This window comes from Tursiops truncatus, chromosome 21, assembly GCF_011762595.2.
Source record: "Tursiops truncatus isolate mTurTru1 chromosome 21, mTurTru1.mat.Y, whole genome shotgun sequence".
Taxonomy (NCBI): Eukaryota; Metazoa; Chordata; class Mammalia; order Artiodactyla; family Delphinidae; genus Tursiops; species Tursiops truncatus.
In genome coordinates, this window is record NC_047054.1 from 23,242,258 (window position 1) to 23,269,598 (window position 27,341).

The window sequence follows — 27,341 nt, forward strand, 5'->3', positions numbered from 1 at the left end:
GGCTCAGCGGCCATGGCTCACGGGCCCAGCTGCTCCGCGGCATGTGGGATCTTCCCGGACTGAGGCACGAACCCGTTTCCCCTGCATCGGCAGGCGGACTCTCAACCATTGTGCCACCAGGGAAGCCCTATGGACCCTCTTTTCCCCTCACATTTTTAGAACCAGGCAATGGCTAGGAAAGAAGTCAGTTTGTAAATTTAAATCAGCTAGAAGTGATTCACTCTGATAAATCACACAGAGCTACTCAAGAAGTGGCTTAGAGCAATTAGAGCAGTCATTGTGTCATGGAAAGAGCACGAATTAGGTAGGAGTCGAGGAGTATTTGAAGAAATGTGTTTTGGGGATTTCAGGTGAGCTATTCTATGACTGTCCACTCCCTTGATCACTCTTGTATTTATCTTCCAGGTCCGGACTCTCTTTGTCAGTGGTCTCCCTCTGGATATCAAACCTCGGGAGCTGTATCTGCTTTTCAGACCATTTAAGGTACCTTTTCGATCTTTCAGAAATTGTAAAAGGAGACAAAGAGTGTGTGTATAAGCTTCATGGAGCTTTTTGGAGAAAGAAATGAAATGTCTGTGAAAGCACTGTTTTTAAAAAGTTAGTGAGTAAAGGAGATTTGACAACTCGGTCCTAATATACATTTTCACTTTGGAAGGACTGAAACTGCCTTTTGTCCTCCCAGTAGCTAATCTGGAGAAGTCTCTTACCGACGTGGACATGCGTCTGTTTCTGTTCTACAGAACAGCTTTAGTGTCCTCCCTGTTTATCCTCTTGCCAGTTAGGGGTGTTCTTCTGAGTACAGATCACCAAAAATACTATCAGTGACTTATTCTGTATTTATATTTCAAATGCAGTAAAAGTCAAGCCCTACCCCTAGGAGGTTCCTTATCAGTTGAAATACTGCTGTTAATACTAATGTTTGGAGACATAATAGGTTAAGTAGGCTTTTATGAACTAGACTAGGAACCTAACACCATTATTTTTGCCATGGGCAAAATGTCCAAAGTTGCAAAAACAGTAAAACAAAATTTTAAAGAATTGCTTGGTATGAGTTGAGGGAAATCTTTCCTGTTGCTTAGTGAAATATTTAATGCAAGTTGTCTGTCCATTGTGACTATCAAGATAAAACTACTTTAGAGATAACTAATGTAGCTGGGATTGAAAATTTAACAGGAAATTGAACTAAAGCTGAAATAACCTTGCTCCAAGGAGAAACCTTGAAGGTTAGCCTTTGGAGGGTAGAGTAGGGTAGGGTAGCTGGGACTGGGCATGATGTGGGCTGAAGGCTTTGGCTCTGAAGGAGTGAACCTGGAAGTCATGACAGATTCAGGGCCTGTGTTTGGCCTGGTCACGTCACCTGAGGACATGTCAGCAACAGTGCCTGGCCGGGACCACACTTACGATCACGTGATGGGCCATCTTGATTGATGGTTAAAGATCTATCCTGATTTGAAGCAGGACCCCAGCCACAGAGGCAAGACAGGTTGAGGGACAATATCTAACTTCTTAGGGGGAGAGAGTAGGATGTGACAGCTGAAAACAGTTGGGTAGTAGAAGGAGAAGGACGGTTGAGCAGGCAGCGAGTTAAAACCAACAAAGATAAAACAGTCTAGTTTATGTGCCCCAAAGGCAACGTGTCATAATGGACGTAACTCCATTCTGACAGCTCTCCTTTTAATGCAACAATAATGATGACATTACAGAGGGAAGCAGAAAGGTTAGCCATGAGGTTAGCTAGAGGAAGTGGGAAAGAAAGAGAAGGTATTGTGGGGAGAGTGCCAGCTTTATAGAATTTCCCGAGTTTCTTCTGCAGGGTTGTAGTTTTTACTGTCTGTCTCTTCTGTAGGATGAGGACTTTTTAAAGCTAACTGATCCTCGTATGTATCCAATAGTATGTATCCAACGTAACATACATAGTTATGTCTTTGTATACATACAGAGAGATTTAGCCAGCAAGCCCCTTAAGAATTATCTCATTTAATTCTCATCACAGTCCTTTAAAGTGGGTTAGCCTCATTTTTTTTCAAATAAGGAAAATGAAACTTGGAGCAGTTGAATACATTTTGCTCCAGTTTACACACATAATAAATGGCACGGCCAGGATTCAAACCCAAGCAATCATCCCTCATCCGAACGATTATTTGACACTACTTCTCTTTTTGTGACTTGAGAGGACAGTATATCCCTACTAGTGGTCTTTTACTTGAGTGAAATATCCATTTGTCCTTTGCCTCTGAGGCCTTCAGGGTGTTTAAACCTTCAGGTTTTTCAGAGAGCGAGAGCACCTTGAAAAAGGAAGAGGCAGGGCTGTGAATCACGACCTCTCTGGCTAGAAGGGCTCAAGGCCTTTGAGGTAAAATGTTTACAGTAGCTAATTAGTAACATAGTTCTCTGCTGGGAAAATAGGAGGATGAATCAATCCCAACATGCTGCCCAGAAACCCAAACGCTGAAGTCAGGACCCTGGTACATTCCTACTAACCCTCTTTTAATTAAAGTCCCCAGAGTCTGACCCTCGTCTGCAAATCTGTCTCTGCACCGATACGTGTGGTGGTCAATCATGTCAAGTGTTGTTTTTTCCCCTCCTGTGTCATCCATCAGTGCAAGCTAACAGTCATTGATTATTTTCAGAAATAAACAGACTTTGTTATCCTTATCCTGGGGAGCCAGGAGGGCTTAAGGGAGGGAGTGAAAGGAGTGTTTCCATCTTCCTTGAGGATGAGCTGGAGTAAAAACCCAACAGGGAATTTTCACATCTCCCAATCAGAACACCACTGTGAAAACTGATGGCTGCAATAAATAAGCAAAAGAACTCAACAGATTTTAGCATCACTGCCTATTTAACCTTTCCTGGAAGTTTTGAAATTTTCATTAAGTTCTACCAAGTACGATCTTAATGTTTTATTGTTTTATAGCAAATATATGACCAAGTCATCACACACTCTGACCTTCCTAACTTATCCCCTTCCCTCGCCTAGTTCTATAAAATGAAAAAGACCTGCTGTTGACATAGACACCATTTTCCTATGCATAAGTGCATTCATGCACTTATGTTTCTTTTCCCTATATATTTTCATGAATTCATGCACTTATGTTTCTTTTCTGAATTTCATGAAAATATATAGAGATAAGAAACATAAGTGCATGAATTTCAGGGCTTGATTTCTTTTAGGCCCAAGTATGCAAAGATTGGCATATACATCATGCGTGCGTGTGTGTATAAAATTTGTTTTCCCAATGAACAGGCATTTGTGAGAAGAGTTGGTCAGTAGTCGTAAGGGACTCATTTTCACTTGAGCAGGATGCCATTACAATTGCTCTTTTCTCGTACTACTCTTTATTTCTGATCTAAATTTGGTTCTTTATTTTCAGGGCTACGAGGGTTCTCTTATAAAGCTCACATCTAAGCAGGTAAGAATTTCAGACTTGCACATAAATGATCGCTTCCACAGTAAGTTCGGATTGGCTTTCTTCAGGAATGTTACTAGGGCTCGACGTTCTTTTTTTATTTCCATTAAGATTTTATTTTGTTGTTGTTGTTGCTCTAAAATTAAGGGTGAGATTGCTTAGGAATTAGCACAGGAAAGTGATTCCTAATTCCACAGCCTCCAGCTAGAGTGTCTGAGTCTGTCCTCAAGGAAGGTAAATACAATGCATCCAGCATAGTTATATTGGGATTGATCTGTATATTCAAAAGAAATTATTGATTATTACGCCAATTTTTTCCTGGGTGTTTTTTTTGTTTGTTTTTGTTTTTTTGTAAAGTTAAACAGGCAAACTTTTCATTCACAATCGGTATGGGAATTGGATGACGAAGAATCAGCCTGTCTCTTAAACCCTTAATAACCGCAGGCAGAGTCTCAGGTCTAGAATGGAGCATAAAAGGTACAGAATGGAGGTAGTAACCAATGACCCTGATAGTTTCTGCAAGTGTCTTGAAAATTTGTAGCTATATGTGCTTTTTTTTTTTAAATGCTGAGCAACCAGCATCCTCCCTCTGGGTCACTTTTCATCTCTCAATAAGGTATTCTCTGGTTCATCAGAGAATAAGCTATGTTGCAACCATCCTTCTGGACTGAAAGATACTGAGTCCAAAGGAATTGTGACCCCTCTCTTTAGTTGGAACAGTATGGTTTATACACCTAATTAAACACACAGCTTTTTAAAGGCATCCCTTGGGATTTGAGATTAAAATGTTCATGATATAATTTTGATCATGCAGTGAGAATACAGGACTTTTATCATTGTGTCATTATATTCCTTGCACTTACAGTGTACCAAAAGGTGATTCGGTTCTCTTTCCATTTTAAAAGATGAAGAAACTGAGGTACAGTGAATTCAATTTAGGAAAGTAGAGCCTTTCCACCCAAGTTTTCCTCTGTTCCCTTGTTCACTGCTGCTCACCTTCCAGCCCCTTCTAGATTTTTTTTTATGATTCTCTAAATCTCCAGCTGTGCCCTTGAAGAACCACCCTCACAATCCCTTTGATTCATGTTAGAAATTTGGCTAAGCCACTGAGTCATGATTCTTCTGGACTGGCTTTCTTGTTTCTACCCATTGCCTGTGGTGATTTCTGTATCTTAGCTCTTCAGTTTGATATCACCTTTGACCCAGAAAAATAGACATCCCCAGATATTGTTTACTTCATATTTCTTTTTCTTTCCTTAGCCCGTAGGTTTTGTCAGTTTTGACAGTCGCTCAGAAGCAGAAGCTGCAAAGAATGCTTTGAATGTAAGTACTGATGATGTTAATCTTTGGGGGCTTCCTTATGAGGTGGTAGGAAGTAATAGAACCTCTTTGGACAGGAAATCCAATGGAAGGAATAGGACTGCTCGATCTAACAGCAAGGGATTAATTAATTGGCCCTCTAAAGAGATTTTTCCTAAAATTGTGGTTAGATGTGCAAACTGTTAAGTAACACTTTGCTCTTCTGTAGCTTCGACTGTAATGCTCAAAATACCTGATGATGTGGGTCTCTATTCAGCCCAGTCACATCCCATGGTAATGTACAGTTTAGTTTGGCCATCATTGTACTCTCAGTGGCTAAGCCTAAGTCAAGAATAGATGAAAATCTTGGCTTTCCTTAACACACGAGGTTTTTGTTTAAGGGATGTGGCTTAAAAAAACAAACAGATTTACAGGTTGTAGTCTTTATTCTGATTGATTAAAAACTTGCATATACTGCTTTCCCAGAAGACGGTCTGCATTGTGGTATAATAAAAGATAGTCAACTATAATTGAATAGAGATACCTGTATTTGGTCTGTAAGCATTTTGTAAGTAGGTTCATTTTTTTTTAGGTTCTGCTTATAAGCAATATCATATGATATTTGTCTTTCTCTGTCTGGCTTACTTAGTATGATATTCTCTAGGTCCACCCATGTTGCTGCAAATGGCATTATTTCATTCTTTTTTATAGCTGAGTACTATTCCATTGTATATGTGTGTCACATCTTCTTTATCCATTCATCTGTCAGTGGACATTTAGGTTGTTTCCATGTCTTGACTATTATGAATAGCGCTTCTATGAACATGGGGGTACGTGTATCTTTTTGAATTATCGTTTTGTCCAGATACATGCCCAGGAGTGGGATTGCTGGGTCATATGGTAGCTCTATTTTTAGTTTTTTGAGGAACCTCCATACTGTTTTTCATAGTGGCTGCACCAATTTGCATTCCCCCCCAAGAGGCATCTTTCTAAATGCAGAAATATTCTGGGTCCTTCCAAATTGAAGTTTTCACCAGCTTCTTTTTCTTGTTCTTATAAAGGAAATAACAGCAGCTGAAGCTTGTTCACAGAATGGGCTTTCCATTGCCCTTCATTGTCTCTGCTCTGGGTAGAAACATGTCACTGACCCACTGTCTGAAAAACAGTAGGTTTTTACGGTGGGTTGTTTATAGTTTGATCTTTTTTAACAGAAGTTTATTTTTTAGATGTTTAAATGGTCATAGTCAAACTGTATTTCCCTTGCCTTACTAGGCAGAGTGTAGCTAACATCATTTCACTTTTTCTTACTGAGTACTGAGGGTTGTATCATTACACACAACCGGTATTGAGACATGCAGTAACATTGTGATAGAGGTGTTTAAGCCCATTCCTGTGCCAGCTGGCCCCAGATCATCATGCTCTCTTGTCCTAAGGTCTGGTTTTAGGCTCAGTGTTTGTTGCTCATATATTAATAACTTGGGAAGAACTCCAGGTGAAACAGGTCTCGTTCTGTTCTATTCTGTGGACCTAAGAAGAGTAACTCTTAAGATTTACCTGTGGCGTATTATACCTGAGCTTTCTTCTGCTCAGAGGTTGGCTTGTGAGTTTGGAGCATCTATTAAGGTCCTGGGCCATCTCTTTCTCGATATTTTTAACTTTTATATAAAAGTATTAGAGGTTTTTGTACCTTAGAAACTGTCCTGTTTCAGTTAAGAGAACTGAGACCAGAGAGGATGGGTGGCTCAGTCAGAAAGTACAGGTTTAGAGCTACAACTAGAAGGAAGCCTCCTGTGTCTTAGTTCTGTCTACTTTATGTAACTTCTTGCTGTTTGCTTGTTCCATGGAATGTTGCTGCAGTGACAGACTATTTAAATCACATTGTCTAGGACAAATGCCCACAGTAAAGTTTGGTACATGACCGTGGAGCAGGGTTTCTTCTCTCTGCAGAGAAAATGGGCCCATTCGGGATAATGTATTTAATTATGAAACCGACACATCTCTGTGACCCAACATGCTCTTTTCACGATGATTTTTTCTAACCTGGTGAATTAAAAACATCCGATGCTCATAGCCATTACAAAATTTTTTCCTCGTGTCATTCGTCCAGCTTCTCTTAAAAGCTTTTCCTCACATTCCTTTGGGGGAAAGTTCCATGTTGTAATGTTTGTTTTGTTCCACTATTGAGAAACGTAAGCCTCAGTCCAGTAAGTTCCTCTGTATAGAGTAGTTCACAGTGTTATAAACCACTTGTCCATGTTTAGAGCTTCTCTTCTTATTGTTTCCCTGTCTTGGTTCCTGTCTGGTTCAGTTATTAGTATTAAGTCTTTTCCCAAAATGACTTTAAATTTTAAAATCCATTTATTTGCTTCCATTTTTGGAGTATGCTTTAGTCCGTTTGATAATTTTAAGGAAAAACACGCTCAGATTGAATTAAGTGGTAACACTGAACTTTTATCAGGGTGTTCGTTAAATCTTCTAAAGTAAATACAGTATATTTTGGTTTTATAGCAAAAACTCTCAAATTAAGCTAAAAATAACCCAAACCCAGACTTCCCTTCAGGTTATCTGTGGTCCCGTTAATCCATATGACTAGAAACCCCATCCATTCTTTAACCCGACAGCAAAACATCTAACCTATCCCTTACCCTTCACACACAGTTATAATTTCTATACCAGCGGTTTTCCATTTTCCATGCTAATGGAAGGGGGAGCTGATAATCCAAACCATCAAATTATTTTTAGGATTTGTTTATAATTTTGGAATGTAAATCAACTACAGTGATATTGACAGTTACAGTCTGGTTTAGTAAAAATCTGATTTGTGGAAATTTTAAGAAGAAACACACCCAGGGAGCAAGGCAGGCCTGGCAGTAAGGACCCTGAGCAGAGGTGGGAATAAGCCATCTCTGGCTCTTCCTGCCAACTGTGAAAACCCCAATGTTGCCATTGTTGTGTAGCTGAAATCGTGTTTCCGTAAGTAAGAAAGACTGTGGTTAACACATGATATCTGCAGGCCTGCTTGTGTACACGTCCATGACAGGCTTTGTCTTACGTTGGTGTTTGAGATTCACTCATGTAAAGCATTTAAAAAGGTTACGTGTGGCCCGTTGAGTATATGTGCCATTTTGATTGATAGCCCTCCACCCCTAACTTTAAATAGTTGTTATTGGCCTAGGTTTTATCATAGGCTTTATTATAAGTTTATCAGAACTAAAGAAGTCAGATGCAAACTAGGTGCATTACTACAGATGCCTTCACGACTAAACATTGCTTAGGCTGTCACAATAATTTGCTTTACTCTCAGTCTAGACTCACTGATGTTAGTGATCTCCAGTTATCATGGCACCCTCAAGTCTGTTGGGTTCTTTTATAAGTAGCTTTATTGAGCTATGACTCACCCGTTTAAGGTATTTAATTCAATGATTTGGGGTATGTTGTTATTTTTGAGTATATAAAACATATATAACCATTTGACATTTTAATGATGTTTTTAAGTGTATATACAGTTCAGTGGCATTAATACATTTACCATGTTGTGCAGCCATCCCCACTGTCTATTTCTATTTTTTCATCATCCCAAACAGAAACTTTGTAACCATGAACCAATACCTCCCTATTATTCCTTTCCTCTAGCCCCTGGTAACCTCTAATCTATATGCTCTCTCTATTAATTTGCCTATTTTAGCTATTGAAATATTTGTCCTTTTGTGTCTGGCTTCTTTCACTTAGCATGATGTTTTCATGATTAATCCATGTTGTAGCAGATATCAAAACATCGTTCCTTTTTATGGCTGAATAATATTCCATTGTATGGATATTCCACATTTTGTTTATCTGTTCGTCTTATTGGTGGACACTTGGGTTGTTTCCACCTTTTGGCCGTTGAGAATAATGCTTCAGTGAACACTGGTGTACAAATATGCGTGAGTCCCTGGTTTTCAATTCCTTTGGGCATAAAGCTAGGAATGGAATTGCTAAGTCATACGGTATTTATGTTTTTAGCTTTCTGAGGAGCCTTCGAACTTTTCCATATTGGCTGTACCATTTTACATTCCCACCAAGCAATATATGGGAATTCCAATTTTCCCTGTGCTCACTAATACTTGTTGTTTTAAATTATAGCAATCCTACTAGGTGTGAAGTGGTAATTGGTTTCTGGATAAATACTTTTTGACTAATTTCAGTAGTAGATTTGATTTCTCTTGAAACCCCATATGCCTTAAAATATTGTTTCTTTTAATGGGGATTAGTAACGTTTCTTTTCTGTGACGGCAGTTCTGTGTAATAGAGTTGTGTTACCTTTAAACAGTTTACCTGTTCATAAAAGGAGGGAAAAACCCAACCCTTGGATGATTGGTTTAATAAGATAAGACTTGGGCTTTGTATTCTCTCTTATACATTATGCCAGGCATGAAGGAGGGAAAGGTGTTTTCTTAAGGTCTGAATAGACTTTGAATTAAAGAGAAAAAAGCAGTTTGGTTTTGAGGAAGAAAAAGGTGGCAGTCATCTTAAGAAGCAGAAAATGAAGAGGTCTTGAGGGTATATAGTGCTAAATTATTTCTTGGTTACTGAGGAGATATATTCAATAGTGTGAGGTAAAAAGAATTTTTAAAAACATCTTTAGTAGTTTGTAAGAAAGCATGCTGAAAAGGTACTTGGTAGTGTCACACGTTGAAAAAACCGACATAATCAGAAAAATATAGTTTTCTCCATCTCCATAAATTCCTGGCATTGAAGTAAACACTGTAGTTATTTATATCACAGTGATTCAGCCTTGTGCACAATTTGTTTTGTTGAATAGCTTGAGCTCTCCGAATAACTGAGTTTTAAAACACTTGTCTATAATAAATTCATTATTCCTATACCAGGTTTCTCATCTGCGAAATTAGGGGTATTACTCCCAGCAGTGTTAAAGGGAAATCACCAAGCAAAAACACTTGCAAATGTTCTAAATGTGAACCCGTACCATGAATATACTTTCTCAGGGAAAAGATGTAGCCATAAAGTCCTGGTACAAACTCTTGAGTACAGAGGAATACCAGGGTACTCGAGAACAGGTATTATTGGCCGCACAGAAACAGGAGTCTGGACTACAGTCTCGGGTTCCTGTAGGTTCTTCCGACAGTTTGTGCGCGTCAGGACTTTTTATTGTAATATTTGTACAGCTTGTGGGTTAGATGAATTATTTCCACTAAACAAAACTTTTCACATACACAAGCATCCAGATGGCTTGTCTCAGCTCCCTGTGCACCAGGCACCATGTCAATATGTTTCTTATCAGTTTTAAAAATTTCTCCCTAAATTTCTCTTAGCTCGAAGTAGTTGAAGAGGCCCAATTACTGTGATCCCAGCTGGGACTTTTGGATGGGAAATATGCAGGGCTGCCAGATGAGATCATGAGTCTGATCTAGTGTTTATCTGTTAAATCTGTTTATAACTGCTTACTCTTGACTTGCAGTTTTAAAGCAGCCATTTAATGTCACTGGGTTGGGGACTATGCCCGTGTCAGTCTAGAGCCGCCATAATGCAGGGTTGTTGGACTCTCCTCTTTTTCTCAACGACGGCGTGCACTTTGGGGCTTGACAAACAGCTTAATCTGCCTAGCCCCCCTCCAAGAAATTTGAAATAGCCACTTTTTTTTGCAGGGGAGGGAGTGCTGTGCTCTGTTCTTTCTTGCAATTTGGGGTTGTTATAAAATCTCTCAAGGATGGTACGGCACGTAATTTAAAAGTGGTTCTGAAAGAGCAAATGAAGGTGAACGTGAGGAATTTGCTGAATTCCCAATTAGAGTCTTTGCCTGAAGAAAAGTAGGTTATTTAGATCTATTAAGCATTCACATAGGAAAGTAGGAAATAAAATGTTGGTAAAAGAAATCCTGAGGAAGTTTGAAGAAGGAAAAGTAGCTGGAAGTGTTAGCATCATCCTTTCCCCAAGGAAATTCTCAGGAAGAAGCACAGGTTCTCACACGTAAACCGGTCTGTATTCTAATGACAAGTATATGTGGAGATCTCAAGTTTGCCCAGCTTTTCCCTAGGTAAAATAGTTCATCAGATATTACATGGCTGTGTGAAACTGCCCTCAGACTTTGCATTGTGGCCTTTCTTCAAGGATCTACTTGTTTAAACTTATCTAGACTCTCTTTATAAAATGCTATCTTGTATTGACTTTGCCCTTACTCCATGGTTCTTCAGGCATTTCGAAATGCTGAGAAGGTATTTGCCCCTGTTGTAAATGAAAGTAGAAAATACAGCTAGCGCTCGTGGTACCTGAAGTGCAAAGAATGAGTTATTTGCTAGGATTCCTGTCCGTAAGGAAGCCAAGCTAGTTTTAGAACCAAAGATCTTGCCTCCCTAGGCCGTGTACGTTACTGATCGTTCTGCAGTGCAGCACATTTTGGTGCCTTAAGTCGCTGTCTTTGTTGTAAAATTACTCTTCTACTCCTTAGTGAATGATCAAACCATCATAATGACAAGCGGCTATGGACCTCCCTTCAGCATTGGCTTTTATGTTTCTGGTTATCTACACAGATTTGAACTGTTGGTCCACAAAACTGAAACCCTTTGTCTTGCTCTGTAATTAGAATGCAGTAGAACATTTTAAAGCCTTGGGGAGTAGGGTGGGACTTAACCCCCTTAAAGTGGAATAGGTTATCTTGACAGGGCATTTGTTAATTATTCTATTCTTATTTCCTTACACATATATACAGCATTTCTTTCTTTATAATTAAATGCAAACTTTTCTTGCTGTTTCAGTAGACTTTAGTACTTATTACATGGAAACATTTTTTAAAATGAGAGAACCGCAAATAGTCAAGGATTTTTTTGTACGTAAAAATAAGAAGAGGCAAGGAAAATAGAATAAATCCTTGTAGGATATGGAAAATAGATCTAATGCATTATAAACATGGGAATAGGATAAGAAATAAAACAATTCTAGTGAACATTAGGCTAGTCTAGAGTCTTAAAAATAATAAAATCTGTCTAAAAAGGCTAATATTTATAAAAATAAACCATGAAATATATATATATATATTTCTCCCCTCCGCCTCCCTGCCAAAGCTGAAGTCTTCTTTATTGACAGAATCAACAGAACACGCATGGCCGAGTTGGCCACAACGTCCCAACACAGCACATTCTAACATTCAAATTAGACTCGTTTAAATGTGGCTCCTTTTGATTCCTTCACCTTGGTACTATGACGATTATCTGTACACAGGGATTCTATATTGAAACAACCTCACTCACGTCATCACTATCACTCAGTTTTTGGAGACTAACAGCTTGGTCCAAATTTTAAAAAAGGTAATAGGCTAAAAGACAAAAAAATAAAGTCAACTAACCTATCAGGCCTAATCAAGAATGACTTAATATTATTCATTCTCTTCTTTGAACATTTTCCTGAAGTGTTTTATTAGAGCTACTAGCTCAGGGTTCCCACCACATGCATCAGTTTGTTTATAGACTTTAGATTCAAGCTCTTTAAGAGTATTCCGAGTGTATTCAAAAGAACCTACGTTCTCAGAGAAAGATAATGTACACAGTATTTTTAAAGATCTACATTTTCGGTTCTCTGGCACAAGATACTGTGTACCTGGGTGCTTTCAAGCCTCGAGCAAATAGCATGAATAGTAGGGAATGAGAACTTTCCCTCTGTTAGATCTTCACAAAAGCTTTTGTTTTCACTATATTCTTTGGAGTGTAGATTAGCATAATCATCCCTGATTTGGAAAAAGAGCCCAAGTGTATTCAGTAGTGGCTTTAAATCTTCTTTGTAATCAGAGAACAACTGCATGAGACCTACTGCTAATCCAGATAGTCCACCTGTCTTTTGCAGCACCGTTGCTTTACATTCTTCTTCAGTGGGAGAAGTGTAGTCATCCCTGCAATAGATATCTAGACCTTGTCCCTGATGGAGTTCTAAAAGCTGGTGGGTAAAAAGCTTTACTGCATCTGGGTGATCAAGGGTTAAGACTTTCTCTAAGCCAAGAAGATAGACATAATTGGCAGAATTGATGACAGATGGAATTCCATAGATGCTGTGTGCCACTGGAAAGCCACGTCGGAGTTTTGAGTTGTCCTCACTATCATCGATGAGTAAACTGGCATTATGCGACATTTCTGTCACTTCGATGATAATCTGTAGCTTGTCTTCTGGAACCTTTAGCCAATGATTAAACGCTTGTGAAAGTTTGGTTTTCACTTGTTTACCTGGTAACTGAAGTAAGTACTTGTAAGGTTCTAGAAGAATTCTTCGGGCTGTTTCTTGAGTATTCTTCATTGTTTTTTAATTTCAAAGCTGATGGTTCGAGGATGATATCACAACTTTCATGCTGGGGGTCCGGGAGTAGCAGTACCCAGCATCAACTTCCCACCTTATAGTTCAGAACAAGGCTCCCCTGGACGCCTGCATGAATCCCTCCCCTCACTTCACCATAGAACTCTCCGCCCTCCTCACCTGGCAGCAGCGCCTCATTACTCGGTGCAAGAAAATGCACCATCCCATGAACTACATTTTTAAGACTAGAATTTCTCTTCTAAAAATGTAGTGATAAATTTCAGCAGAAAACAATTTGAGAAAAATTAAGGGGTATCTTGAGTAACCCTGACATTGCATAAAAGGATGTAAGTTTTTGTTTTCTAGCCATAGTGGACAAGTTATTTATTTATTTATCTATCTACCTACCTACCTACCTACACCGGGTCTTCGTTGCAGCACATGGGCTCTTTAGTTGTGGCTTGCAGGATCTTTAGTTGTGGCGTGCAGGATCTAGTTCCCTGGCAGGGCATCAAACCTGGGGCCCCTGCATTGGGAGCATGGAGTCTTACCCACTGGACCACCAGGGAAGTCCCTAAAGATTAATGTTTTAAAATTAAAAGATCCAGATAATTTCCCTGGAAAATACAGTTGGGTAGAAAATTCCTAGTGTAAACCATTTTAATCTATTTTATTCTTTATTTGCCTGACACAAGATATCACTCAAAAGTGAATGGATGAATAAATACACAGAACTTAAAGAGTATAGAAATGTATTATGGGAAATGAAAATAAGTTTAGATGGAAAAGAATTCACTCAAGCAGGAAGTTTATAACAAAGGAGCAAAAACAGGCAAAGTATAAAAGCGTTTCTGCACTTTCAAAAGTAGGAATAAAAATTAGAATTCACACATCATTATAGTATAATTTTTAAATTTTTATTGGGGTATAGTTGATTTACAATGTTGTGTTAGTTTCTGCAGTAAAGCAAAGTGAATCAGTTATACATATACATCTATCCACTCTTTTTTCAATTCTTTTCCCATATAGGCCATTACAGAGTATTGAGTAGAGTTTCCTGTGCTGTACAGTAGGTCCTTATTAGTTATCTATTTTATATATCATAGTGTGTACATGTCAATTCCAATCTCCCAATTTATCCCTCCCCCCTCCCCCCGGTAACTATAGCTTTGTTATCTACATCTGTGACTATTTCTGTTTTGTAAAAAGGTTCATTTGTACCATTTTTAAAGATTCCACATATAAGCGATATCATATGATATTTGTCTTTGTCTGACGTACTTCACTCAGTATGACCATCTCTAGTTCCATCCATGTCGTTGCAAACAGCATTATTTCATTCTTTTTAATGGCCGAGTAATATTCCATTGTCTATATGTACTGCATCTTCTTTATCCACTCCTCCGTTGCTGGATACTTAGGTTGCCTCCATGTCTTGGGTATTATAAATAGTGCTGCAGTGAACATTGGGGTATGTGTATCTTTTTAAATTATGGTTTTCTTCAGATATATGCCCAGGAGTGGGATTGCTGGATCATATGGTAGCTCTATTTTTAGATTTTTAAGTCACCTCCATACTGTTCTCCATAGTGGCTGGTACTAATGTACATTCCCACCAACAGTGTAGGAGGGTTCCCTTTTCTCCACACCCTTTCCTGCATTTATTGTTTGTAGACTTTTTTGACGATGACCATTCTGACCAGTGTGAGGTGATACCTCATTGTAGTTTTGTTTTTCATTTCTTTAACTCTTAGCGATGTTGAGCATCTTTTCATGTGCCTCTCAGCCATCAGTATGTCTTCTTTGGAGAAATATCTATTTAGATCTTCTGCTCATTTTTTGATTGGGGTGTTTGTTTTTTTGATATTGAGCTGCATGAGTTCTTTATATATTTTGGAGGTTAATCCCTTGTTGGTTGCTTCGTTTGCAAATATTTTCTCCCATTCTGTGGGTTGTCTTTTCCTTTTGTTTATGGGTTCCTTTGCTGTGCAAAAGCTTTTAAGTTTCATTAGGTCCCATTTGTTTATTTTTGTTTTTATTTTCATTAGCCCAGGAGGTGGATCAAAAAAGATCTTGCTGCAGTTTATGTCAGAGAATGTTCTGCCTATGTTTTCCTCTAAGAATTTTATAGTATTGGTCTTACATTTGGGTCTTTAATCCATTTTGAGTTTATTTTTGTGTGTGGTGTCAGAGAATGTTCTAATTTCATTCATTTATGTGTAGCTGTCCAGTTTTCCCAGCACCACTTATTGAAGAGACTGTCTTTTCTGCATTGTATATTCTTGCCTTCTTTGTCATAGATTAGGTGACCATAGGCGAATGGGTTGATCTCTGGACTTTCTATCCTGTTCCATTGATCTATATTTCTGTTTTTGTGCCAGTCCCGTACTGTTTTGACTCCTGTAGCTTTGTAGTATAGTCTGAAGTCAGGGAGTCTGATTGCTCCAGCTCTATTTTTCTGTCTTAAGATTGCTTTGGCTCTTCAGGGTCTTTTGTGTTTCCATACAAATTGTAAAATTTTTTGTTCTAATTTTGTGGAAAATGCTATTGGTAATTTGGTAGGGATTGCATTGAATCTGTAGATTGCCTTGGGTGCTATGGTCATTTTGGCAATATTGATTCTTCCAATCCAAGAACATGGTATATCTCTCCATCTTTTTGTGTCATCTTTGATTTCTTTCACCAGTATCTTACAGTGTTCTGAGTACAGGTCTTTTGCCTCCTTAGGTAGGTTTATTCCTAGGTATTTTTTTCTTTTTTGATGCGACGGTAAATGGGATTGTTACACTAATTTTTCATAGAATTTTGGTATTCATTTAGAAGGCCAATGTAATGTGCAAATAAAGGAAAATTGAATAGAAGGTGGAAAAAGACTGTTCACGGTTACAGGTCATAGATACACCTCAATGAAAAAAGCAAACAGCCGCATTATGAAAGAGAATCTGCCTGTTTTCCACATCTTAGAATGCTGAATAAAGGAGAAACGGAAAGTCTTCTATATAGGCTTAGAAAAGTCCACGGTAAGATGTTGATCTTTGCCAGCCTCCACTCTGTCTTCTTGGTTTATCTGTGGGGCCTTTCACCAAATTCTAAAAACATACTTAACACAACCCTAAGAATGAATTCTAATTCACTGATATTAAAAGTATGGTGTGTATTTGATTTATTAGGGTGTTTTTTTGTATTTGTGCATAACATTAAATGTATACCTGTGAAAAAGTACTGAATCTCTAAATTGCAGCTAAGGGGAGGGCAAGGAAAGTGTGTCTTCTTGGTAACCACTTATCATGTCTGAGGGGCTTTCTGGTCAAAAGCAGTGTAATAAATAAAGGTGTCAGTCAGACTGACCTGGCTCACATCCAGATTTTGCCACTTACTAATCCAAAGTTGTTTTCTCCCGTTAAGACTGACAGTACCTATCACAAAAGGTGAGAGGATCAAATTAAATGAGATAGGTATTTTTAAAGCCATAGAACTCAGTAAATGGTAAAAATTCTGATAATTGATGGTGATGATGACTTACACAAGGAACTGGTTTTAATTCCTTAGGTCCCCTTTTCTACAGACTGATTTAAAAATAATTTCTGTAGAATCCCAAATTCTCCTGGGTTCAGAGTACTTTTAAACATCGATTTGTATTATAGTATGATTAATGAAGTAGATTCATCAGTCCTTCCTTGGAGTTTTTTAGGGAAGAGAGTGCAGAGTAACAGTGTTGTCCTTAATGTTCTCAAGTCTTCAAAATATTGTGAGCCCAACAAGCACACTCTCATCTCCCTTTTATCCTATTAAACTAACCAGGCTTGTCTTTCTCCATTTCCGGTTCCAGCTGAATCTGTTGCAAACCAAAGAACCCCACCTCAATTCCGTATAAACTAATTTATTTAACAGCCAGTGAGATTCTTTAAAGTTTTTTTGTCTAGGCAGCCTATTAGAGAGGGAGAAATTCAGCCTCTGCCTTGTCAGATCACCAGTAAGTGGCCTTGAGGTGATGCATGAAAGTGGAGGAAGAGTGCGGATTAAAGTTGCTCAGAGGCGAGATCTGTTTTGACGCTTTATTTTGGATCCCCGTGCAGCACAGGAAGTACTTTGCAGTGAACTTCCGAAGTTTGGACTTCACTGTTTACATTCTTTTCAACCAACTCTTGCTTAAGCCCCAAATTCTTGGTTGGAAAGAGCTCACAAGCCATTTGATGGTCTCAGCAAGAGTTTTTTAAAAAAAACAAGTTTAAGGAGCAAATGCTACCGTCCTTTTTTAATTTCTATATTTTTGCTGTATTCATCAGAGAACAGATTTCCCACCCACGGATCGATTTATCTGTAATTGTGTTAATAAGTGACTTTGAGGACCAAATAAGTAACTTATTGGTAAAGTTGGCACTCATTTTTATCCTCAGTAAAGTTGAGGATATAACATCATTGACTTTTAAAAATACTTTTAATCTTTAAATATAATGAAACCTTTCTTCTCTAAGGACTTGTCATTATCCTGATGTGTAGCTTAAAAATCAATAGCAAGGATGTACATGTTTCGCCTCCTCTCAGTATTTAACTTTAAGATTACCCTAAATATGGTTATACACGCGCAGCATGGGAGAGTCCTCTGGATCCTATTGGGATGAGGGATGTTCACTGCTGACAAACTGGAAAGCAGAAACAGGGCTGTAAAAATATACTTGGGGTCTATTGTGGGCTGTGTCTGATCTTTTTTTTTTTTTTTTTGGCTGCATTGGGCTTTCTCTCGTTGCAGCAAGCAGGGGCTACTCTTCATTGCATTGCATGGGCTTCTCATTGCAGTGGCTTCTCTTGTTCCGGAGCACAGGCTCTAGGCGCGCGGGTTCAGTAGCTGTGGCGCATGGGCTTAGTTGCTTCACGGCATGTGGGATCTTCCTGGACCAGGGCTTGAACCCGTGTCCCCTGCATTAGCAGGTGGATTCTTAACCACTGCACCACCAGGGAAGCCCTGTGTCTGATCTTTAAATGGAAGTCTTTTCAAAATGATTTTGGAACGTTTAGGCAACTGTCTTTTTTCAGTTATAGGGTTTGTTTATATCAGCACTGTTCTCCCCTCTTCCCTCCTTTTTTCTCCTACACCAGCCACTAATAAAGACTCAAAGGAAACTTTGCAGAATGATGCTTAAAGCACATACAGAAAGTTAAGGTGGGTGCTCAAATGATCTAATACACACTTTAGGTGAACCTGAAAGAAGAGTGTGTTAAATACATTCTCTTTTTCTGCCTACCTCACAAGTAGGACTTATTCTTCATATGCTTTTCTACGTAGGCACAGAAATAGTTGGTTTTTATAATTCTGAGACTGTTTACTTTGCAGAGTGTTAATCATTCAGGGTATCTCAGAGTTCAGAAAGTACTTTAATAACACACAAACACACATATATCCACTGTCTTATTTTTCCTGGCATGCACCTAATACGTGTTAGGTGCAGAAGCAGGTTGGTTTCCTTCTTTTCATTAATTAGAAAATTAGTGTGTAATTAGTATGATTATTCTTTGCCTTGAAGAGCTAACACCACCACTAAACTCTGGTCTCAACACCAGTAACCTTTTTATCTTTAAAGTACTAAGTCATCTATTAATGATACATTGGATGTGGAATTAGTAAGCATTTAGAGACACATCCTTTCTCAGTTTAATTCTGGGTTTTGTGATTTCCTCAAGCTGTATGAACACATGTGTGGCCATCACTAGGAAAAGAGATTTAAGCTTTTTTTTTTTTTTTTTTTTTTTTGGTGGTACGCAGGCCGCTCACTGTTGTGGCCTCTCCCATTGCGGAGCACAGGCTCCGGACGCGCAGGCCCAGCGGCCATGGCTCACGGGCCCAGCCGCTCCGCGGCATGTGGGATCTTCCCGGACCGGGGCATGAACCCGTGTCCCCTGCATCGGCAGGCGGACTCTCAACCACTGTGCCACCAGGGAAGCCCTAAGCTTTTTTTTTAATAGTTGTAATTGATAGGAATTTGAACATAAACACCCTTGCTTTTTCATCAAATATACTATGTGACCAACTGTGTATATTTTCTAGACTGGCTGGTGTAGAAATATAGACTATGGCTAGCAATAGAGTGTGATTTCTTTTGTTAGTTTTATTGTTTAGTTTTCTTTTTTCTTCAGTGCCACACTCGCTGATTTAAGCTCACAATCTGGGCTTTACAGAGACAAACTACATACCCTAGAAATCATTTACACTGGCACAGCACGGTTTATCCCTTACATTTCTTCAGGCTGTCTCTTTAATCCCTGAAATTCTTGCTGTGACAGCCATAAGGTTGTGGACAAGTACAGGGAAGTACCTGGTTGAGGCAGAACCTCTTTGTTGATTTCTCAAATAAGTTAACCTCAAAATTCTGAGGTTCCCCTGGTGTTCAGTGGGGCAACAGACATCGGACTAGATGTCACAGACCAACATTAAGCAGATGTGGACCATCAAAAGTTTGTCAGTAGGTTTGCCCCATATCGCCTCAAGATCTTCTCAAACACTTAAATGAAAACCATTGCCTAGAATCTGCTTTCTTTTAAGCTTTCATTGTGAGTGCTATTTGAGTGCCGTCATTCGGCAGATAGCAGGAGTGAAAGGCGGTCATTCAGCTATTACCTTTAACCCCAGGGGAAAGAGGAGATGCTCATGGTTGTAGTCTCTGTCCCAACAATGAGGTAGGAGAGAAAGAGGCTTGAGGACTAGACAGTAAAAGGGACTGCTGGCAGCACAAGTCACATTTGGCATTTGTGGGTTAAGGATTCCAAGAGACGCCTTTGTCCCTACCAGAACAGTTGACCCCCTGTTTACCTTCAGAGTCCTCAGGGTAAAAACGTTAACGTCGAGATTCTTGAATGAAAGAATACTATGTGCACTCTGTCCTATGTTTCTTTCCGTGTAATATTATCTATTTCAAAGTGTTGCTGTAAAATACTGCTTTAACGGGTAACTGACTGTGCGTGAAGTGGAGACATCCTCTTCCTAACATTGTCAGGGCCCAGCTCCCTCAGTCATCCTTTTCAGGACAGTTTGAGAGCATAGTGGCAGAAGTTCAAACGATCATGCCCTCTCGACCCTGTGGAAAATAAACTCCGTTTGACTCTGATTCTCTTGACATGTTAAAGATGGAGTTTATAGCTTCTTCAAAGGCCCTGTCATGACTTTATAGCTGTCCTATACAAAGCAGATTCTTCCCGGGCATGGTTACGTACACAGGGGGTGGCTGCCTAACAGAAAGTGTGCTTTAGTGGAAAAGAAAGGCATTGAGCTGTGGTGAATGGTCAGGTCACCAGATATGGAGACCCAGGTATCTCCGAATTAGGTACTTTACCTAATTCTCCTCCATAGTGGATCCCGTCTCTGGAGTTACCAGCCAGTCTCCCAAGAGCTACTCAGACTGTGAGAACATTGCAATAGAAATGGGCAAGAGAAGGAGGACACACATCTGTTCCCTGTGGGGGAGATGAAACCAGGTAGAATAAAAGAATTCTTTGAACCTGTACAGCACCATCTCTTCAAAACAGCAGCTCAGGTATCCCGCTTTCTGCAGTTGGAGGAAACCTCATAGTTGAGCATGAATCACATCCTTCTCTTTTCCAAGTGGTAGAAGCACCTTTCCAGAAAGTCCAAAAGCGAAGAAACCCCTATGAGTCCACGTTAGGAAGAACAGCTCTTTAGTTGGCCACAGGAATGTTTCATAGGCCAGCATTAATCTAACCATTTTTTCTTACAATCAACCCTATGAGGTACGGACTGTTATTCCCAGTTTACAGATGAGGAAACTGAGGCACAGAAAAAGGTTAAATAAACATACCCAGGATCGGTGGTGGAGGTAGATATGAATGCCCACACAATTGCCACATTTTAAGCCTCTTTTTGGGGGGGAGGTTCTACCTAAAATTGGTTGTGCCCTTGAGTGGGGTATCTCCTTTATAATTGTCACTTGAATTCACTGCCACTGATGGTACCTCTGGAGAACCTGTTTTCTTGCTTCTTTCACCAGTAATTGGAAGGGGATCCACCAAGACCATTTTCTTTTTGTTTTTTTCTAGTCCTTCTGGATTAGGGGAGTGGGGTGGTCAGAAACAGAGTTTCCCTCATTTTGTTCTTGGGTCAGATCTGTCCCAACGGTAACCACTTTGTAGGTTTTACCTTAAGAGTGTGGCTTAGTGTGGCGAGGGTATGAATTTGAGGTCTACAGTTTATTCACATGAAAATGAAGCCCCTTGGAAGTGTATTTTAAAAGTGGCCGCGTCACTAAGAAATATAAAAATTCTTTTATTCCAGGCTCAGGTTGGCTAGTGAGGAATGAGAATGGGTTTCTCTATCACAGCCAGGCTGATTCCATTATAACACTCACCTGAGCTTGCTCCACAGTATTATTGGAGGAGGAATTACATAGGCTTCAAATCAGGGGTAAGCCTCTGGAGACATTTTAGGGTAGACGTGGATATTCCTTTCACTAAAAATTTCCAAACAAGATAAAGTTACATTGCATTTTATGGAACATCTACGAATTTTTTTTTTAATTCAAGGGGTTAAAAACGAGGGGCTATAAGACATCTAGAAACCTACTTATTGGAAGACTTTTAAATTAGTCAGTGGAGCAGGAATTGTACCTGGACTTATAGCCCAGCTCCAACTCACATAGCCACATAAGCCCAGAGAGCCCTTTGGAAAGGGGTCTCTGTGTTAAAGTATGATCTAGATATGTTCCCAATGGAGAGGGACACCTTCTTTCCAAATGACTCTGCTTAGGCGAGGAGGAGTGAGTAGTAAATCAGATTATTCTAGGTAAATCCAGGGCAAGCATTCTGAGGTAGTTGGATTAAGAAAAAGAACAAGGCGTAATTGGTCTGATAGTTTCTCAACGGACAATGACCCAGTAGCACAAGCTGTTGTATTAACAGTACTGATATTTCTGCAAGCAATGCCCTTATTTAGGAATAACATGAAATATGGTTTACATCTGATGGATTCTTCTCCTCACTCGTTCATTTTCTGTTGGAACTCACGTCTATCTAAATTTTAGCACAGTGGAAACTGAACAACAACCTCCATTATTATGTGAAAATAATGTAGTCTTTGGAATATAAGGAACTTCACAGAGCTGTAATGTACACACACGATCAACAGGAATGAAAATTAAACTCCGATCTTTATCTTACCAGTAGTTAACTGGGAATTTAGGCAGATTACGTGACTTTTCTCCATGTTCATTTCTTCACGTATGTTGGGGAGCATACGGCACTTTGGATGAGGCAGTTCTTATATCGTATGGGACTACCCTGCCCGTTGTAGGAGTTTAACATCCTTATTATTTTCTGCCCACTGAATGTTCTCATACATTTCCAAATATCCCTCAGGAGTGTGCAGGATAGTGGGGGTAGGAGACAGGTGCAGTGAGGAACACTACACATGGTTGAAAACTACTAGGTTAGGAGGTCCCCCCCAATTTTCTTTTCTTATCTTCTCTTTATGTATAACATACAGCTCTTCCCTGAACTTCCCTCCACACTGCTGTCTGTGAATGAGCCCCATCCACTCCATAGTAACAGGTTACCCAGGTGTGTGTTTCTATTTGGCCTGTCATTGAGCCATTTTAAGGCCCTGACTGAATGTAACAGTTGTTTTCAGAATCCTGGGGAAACGTCTGCATGTACCTCGCCTAGAGTCTGTTTCTAATTCTATTGAATGTTTTATGCTGCCTTTAGAAGAGAAAGCTGAATGTATTCAGAAAACTGTAAATATATTTTTTGGTCCCCTGAGACGTCAGAATATCTCTGAAGTACGTATTTACTTCCTCTGAGCTTCTGATGGAAGTGACATGTCTATCAATAATTTTCAGAAAACAGTTAATATTTCCAACTTCTTTTTAACTCTACAAGGTAAATGTTGATTCTTTCGGCTTCATTCCCTTTTATATGTTGAATGATTTGTGGCCCCCAGGTTATTTCCTTTCCTTGTGACCAAAATGCTGTTTGAAAATAGAAGGCTTTTATTTTCACTCCTCTTTACAAAATGTTTTAAAATTTAACAAGCATAGAGAAATGGACTCGAAGCCACATTGAGACGCCACTTCACACCTACTAGGATGGCGAAGATAAAGACAAGCAATAACAGGCATTGGTGAGGATGTGAAAAAATTGGGATCCTCATACACTGATAGTCGGATTGAAATGGTATAGCTGCTTCAGAAAACAGTTTCACAGTTCTTCAAAAAAGTTAACATAGGGGCTTCCCTGGTGGCACAGTGGTTGAGAGTCCGCCTGCCGATGCAGGGGACGTGGGTTCGTGCCCCGGTCCGGGAGGATCCCACATGCCGCGGAGCGGTTGGGCCCGTGAGTCATGGCCGGTGAGCCTGCGCGTCTGGAGCCTGTGCTCCGCAACGGGAGAGGCCACAGCAGTGAGAGGCCCGCGTACCACACACACACACAAAAGTTAACATAGAGTTATGCTGCAGCAGTTCTTCTAGAGAATTGAAAACATATATCCACACAAAAACGTGTACACAGTGTTCATAGCAGCCAAAAAAGTGACAACAACCCAATGTCCAACTGATGAAAGGATAAACACAATGTGGTATGTTTGTACAGTAGAATATTATTCAGCAGTAAACAGTGGATGAACCTTGGAAACATTCTGATTAAAAGAAACCAGTGTGACGAAAGACCTCATGTTGTATGATTCCGTTTATAGGAAATATCCAACATGAATAGGTACTTTCTCAGAGACTGAAAGTAGATTAGTGGTTGGGGGAGGGGAGTGAGTGAAGAGGGAGAGGGAGGAATGAGCAGTGAGTGCGAATGGGTGCAGTTTCCTTCTGGGGTGATGAAAACGTTCCAAAGATGTATTGTGGTGATGGTTACACAACTCTGTGACTGTACTAAAAATCATGACATTTAATGCAAAAGAGTGAATTTTATGGTATGTGAATTATTTTTAGTAACAGCTGTATGAAGTATATCTATAATAGCAGAAACTATTCCAGAAACTTTAAAAATAAGAGCGTTGAATTTTTAGTTAAGTCAACGTTAAATAGAAACTTAAGTCATAAATAAGAGACCTCAGTGTTTGGTCACTTAGCAAGAAAGGACTTAAATACATTTTTGTGCTTGAATGAAAAATCTTTTGAATGTAGCATAGTGTAATTGTTCCATCTCCAACCTCTGAATACCTTGCCTGTATCTTCCCCCACATACTATTATGACTGGAAATCTTTTGAGTACAATGCGTACAAGAATAAGTCATAAGAATCATTTTCTCTCATTTATTTATTAGCTTGTTCTAGTCAGCAGTAGGGGAAGGAAGTAATTTATTAGCTTGTTCTAGTCAACTGAAGTGGAGGGAACTGGTGTTGGAGCGCTAAGGGTTAGTTTATGAGGACGCCATCTTGGTTTCTCAGTTGCTGAGAAACTGGGTAGTTGTTTAGTAAAGCTCAACCAAGTCATGATCTCGGTGAGTTGGAATATAAGTGCTTTGCAAAATCCCCACAGCCTCAGTAGAGTGTGCCTTTCTCTTTAGTTACTCCTGAGAACTGATTTAATTCTCCCCTCCCTATGGATCTTGTTTTATGTACTACTGTTTACAGAAGTCAGCAGTGTTGGTTCAACTTTTCTGTTGAATGCTTGATGATTCTGATAATTTAGAAGGAAATCACTTTACCACCCCACCCGCTAATCCCACTATGCTCTCTGATTTCTTCTGCCTTGTAGGACGATAATCACGCCTCAGTAATAGAAAGGTCAGTGGGCACCAGGTATATCAGCTACCACCTGGTGGAGCTCCGAGTCTTGGTGGTTTTGACAGCAGTTTTTGAAGCAGCCCTGGAGATTTACCAGGGTCTCTGTTTGAGTAAACCTGAAGAGGCATATCAGAACTCCAGCCCTCAGATGACCTGGGCTTTAGTACCAGAAACGGAGATAAGGCGGGTGGTGTGGAGCAGGGAGATAGGATCCAGGTACTGAGATTATTACAAGATCAGAGGGGTATTAGTACTAAGTTTGACCTTGATTTGAGCTCCTTATTTCCTGGACACAAGATGGGGGGTTTCATTAACCTCATCTGTAAAGGTTAAAGGAAGTCCTGAAGGCTAGGGAAGAACCGAGCAGATTATTACAAAAGAAGTACTAGGATTTTCCTACACCGGGATACTGTTGTACAACGTACATAGTTTCTGGTGACAAATGACTCTCATTCTGTATTAGAAAGTCCGAATGAATTGGTTAAAACCTATAACCTGAACGAGGAACATTATTTCTCCCCTTCAGCACAGACACCTGGCTGGGCAGGGCTTTCTGGATACTCCACATTCCCTACAGCAGCAGTGGGTATTCATTTGGGTTGGGTTGGGGTATAGACTAAAGGGCAGTAAGAAGCTTATTAGACTCAATGAGGAATCTCAGCAATCATGAAGTTGACTCTTAGGAGATTGCTGCTACTTCACTATTTTTATTCTACACACAAGAAGGTAGTTTTATCTGGTTCAATACCGAAGCCTCAGATCCACTGGATTACTGGGTCAGAATGGGGTGTGTGTGTGAAACACCAGGAGATTCTGATAGGAAATGACCTTAGCTCTAGAAGAAATGGGTCACTTGCGGCTGTGTCTCAGAGGGGAGCAGAGTCCACCGGCGGTGGAGTGAACAGTAGGGGCAACCTGTTGCTTTCCAGTAGAGTTTCATGTAATTCACCCGAATGGAATAGTATTCTAAACATTTGAATTTGCGCATATCGGGACACTGTAAAGGCGATTGGCCCAGGACTCAAGAGGAAAAGCCTGGGCATCAACCCAGGTTCATTCAGGCCTCGAACTTAACTGAACCTTTATAGCAATATTTATTACAGCAATTTTAGCCCCAGTTGTCTTTACCCCTTCCCCCCCCCTTTTTTTTTTAACATTTCGACATTTCAATTAGAAATTGAAAATTAATTAAAAAATTAAGTTCAATAAACAACATTGAAAACCTTGGTTATTTAGAGACTTCCTTCAAAAGATTGGGTGTCTCAGGAAGTCACAGCAGGTTGGGGGGATGTTAAAATTCTGAGTCCTCAGCCTTTTAGGCAACATACGTAAAATTATTCAGAAATTCATAACCAGAAATTTAGAAATGGGTAAAAATGAGTGGGTTGATGAATCAACTTTAACTTTTCAAGTGGTAAAACAGTTTTACCTGCTATGAATATACAGAGAGAGAGAAAGTGAAGACAACAGAATGCGGGGAGACCCCAAACAATGCAGATACAGACAAATGAATCTATTTCAAGTGAATAATACAACCACGGTGAAGTTGGGAAGAATGGGGAGAGCTGACCCCAATAATTCTTGAATGTACATATCGGTTATATACTTTCAGGCCTAAGACAAAAAGAACTATATATACTGAACTGTAGTTAATAGGTTTCCTTTTTATGTTGCTATTGTTTAGCGATTATGAAACTTCATTCCCGTGTTGAGCGAATAAGTAAATGTATAGTGGATAATGAGAGCTAGGATTCAGAAGGAGTTATTGATACAAATGTGGAGAGGGAAGGCTAGAATTAACCTAATGGTGTTGGATTGGAATTGGAGGTATCAGTACTAACTTATGTTTTTGATATATCTAAATAGATGCAGAGAAATAGATACGGATGTGAAAGCATGTGTGTGTTTCCATATAAATCTGGGACAATTTGAGCGCCGAAACAAATAATAGTAATAAATTATAAATCATAAAATAAGGTATGAATCGTACTGATGTGTGAGTGAATGAATGAACAAACGAATGTAGAAAGGAATAAATAATAAACAGGGCCAAAGGGTAAGCTTTTCCTTAGAGTAGAAGACTAATGAATATGAAAGAATGATAGGATTAGAAAAAAATCATTATTTGACAATCACAACAGTAAAGATTGCTTCAGGTAAGAATTATCAATAGATGTTAAAACAATAGATCAATAGATGTTAAAATTTGAGAAACAAAATATTTAGTCTCAAAGTTATCTCCCTATGAGATACTTATTAGTTAAAAAGAGAAAAAATAGTAACCTCACAGTGGAGAAACTTGGCAAGTGATCAAAGTTATTATCACTAGTAATGAGACAAAAACGACATCATGTGTCTCCTGATACGATGCACTGAGAATGACACTTCTGTGATACTCCTGCCAAAAATGTATAACCTTAATTTAATCAAGAAACAAATCAGATAAACCCAAACTGAGGGACAGTCTACAAAAAAAATAGCCTGTACTCTTCCAAAATGTCAAGGTCACGGAAGACAAGGACTGAGGGAAATATTCTGGGAGACTAAAGAGATGACAACTAAATGCTATGTATGCCTCTGGATTAGATCCTGAATCAGCAGCACAAAGAGATGTCCTTGCTTT

At 39.4% G+C, this 27,341-nt stretch overlaps 1 protein-coding gene and 1 pseudogene across 5 annotated transcripts in view; one reads left to right on the plus strand and one right to left on the minus strand.

Annotated features, from left to right (window-relative positions):
• Nucleotides 1–27,341, plus strand: part of RBPMS (RNA binding protein, mRNA processing factor) — a 185,812-nt gene that overhangs the window by 79,653 nt on the left and 78,818 nt on the right. For all 5 annotated transcript variants that reach the window (XM_073798560.1, XM_019921405.3, XM_019921401.3 and 2 more), the window contains exons 2-4: nucleotides 406–483; nucleotides 3,372–3,410; nucleotides 4,668–4,730. In XM_073798560.1, coding sequence (XP_073654661.1) covers nucleotides 406–483; nucleotides 3,372–3,410; nucleotides 4,668–4,730 — 180 coding nt within the window. The remainder of the gene's footprint in view (nucleotides 1–405; nucleotides 484–3,371; nucleotides 3,411–4,667; nucleotides 4,731–27,341) is intronic.
• On the minus strand, nucleotides 12,076–13,130 carry LOC101328801 (geranylgeranyl pyrophosphate synthase pseudogene; annotated as a pseudogene).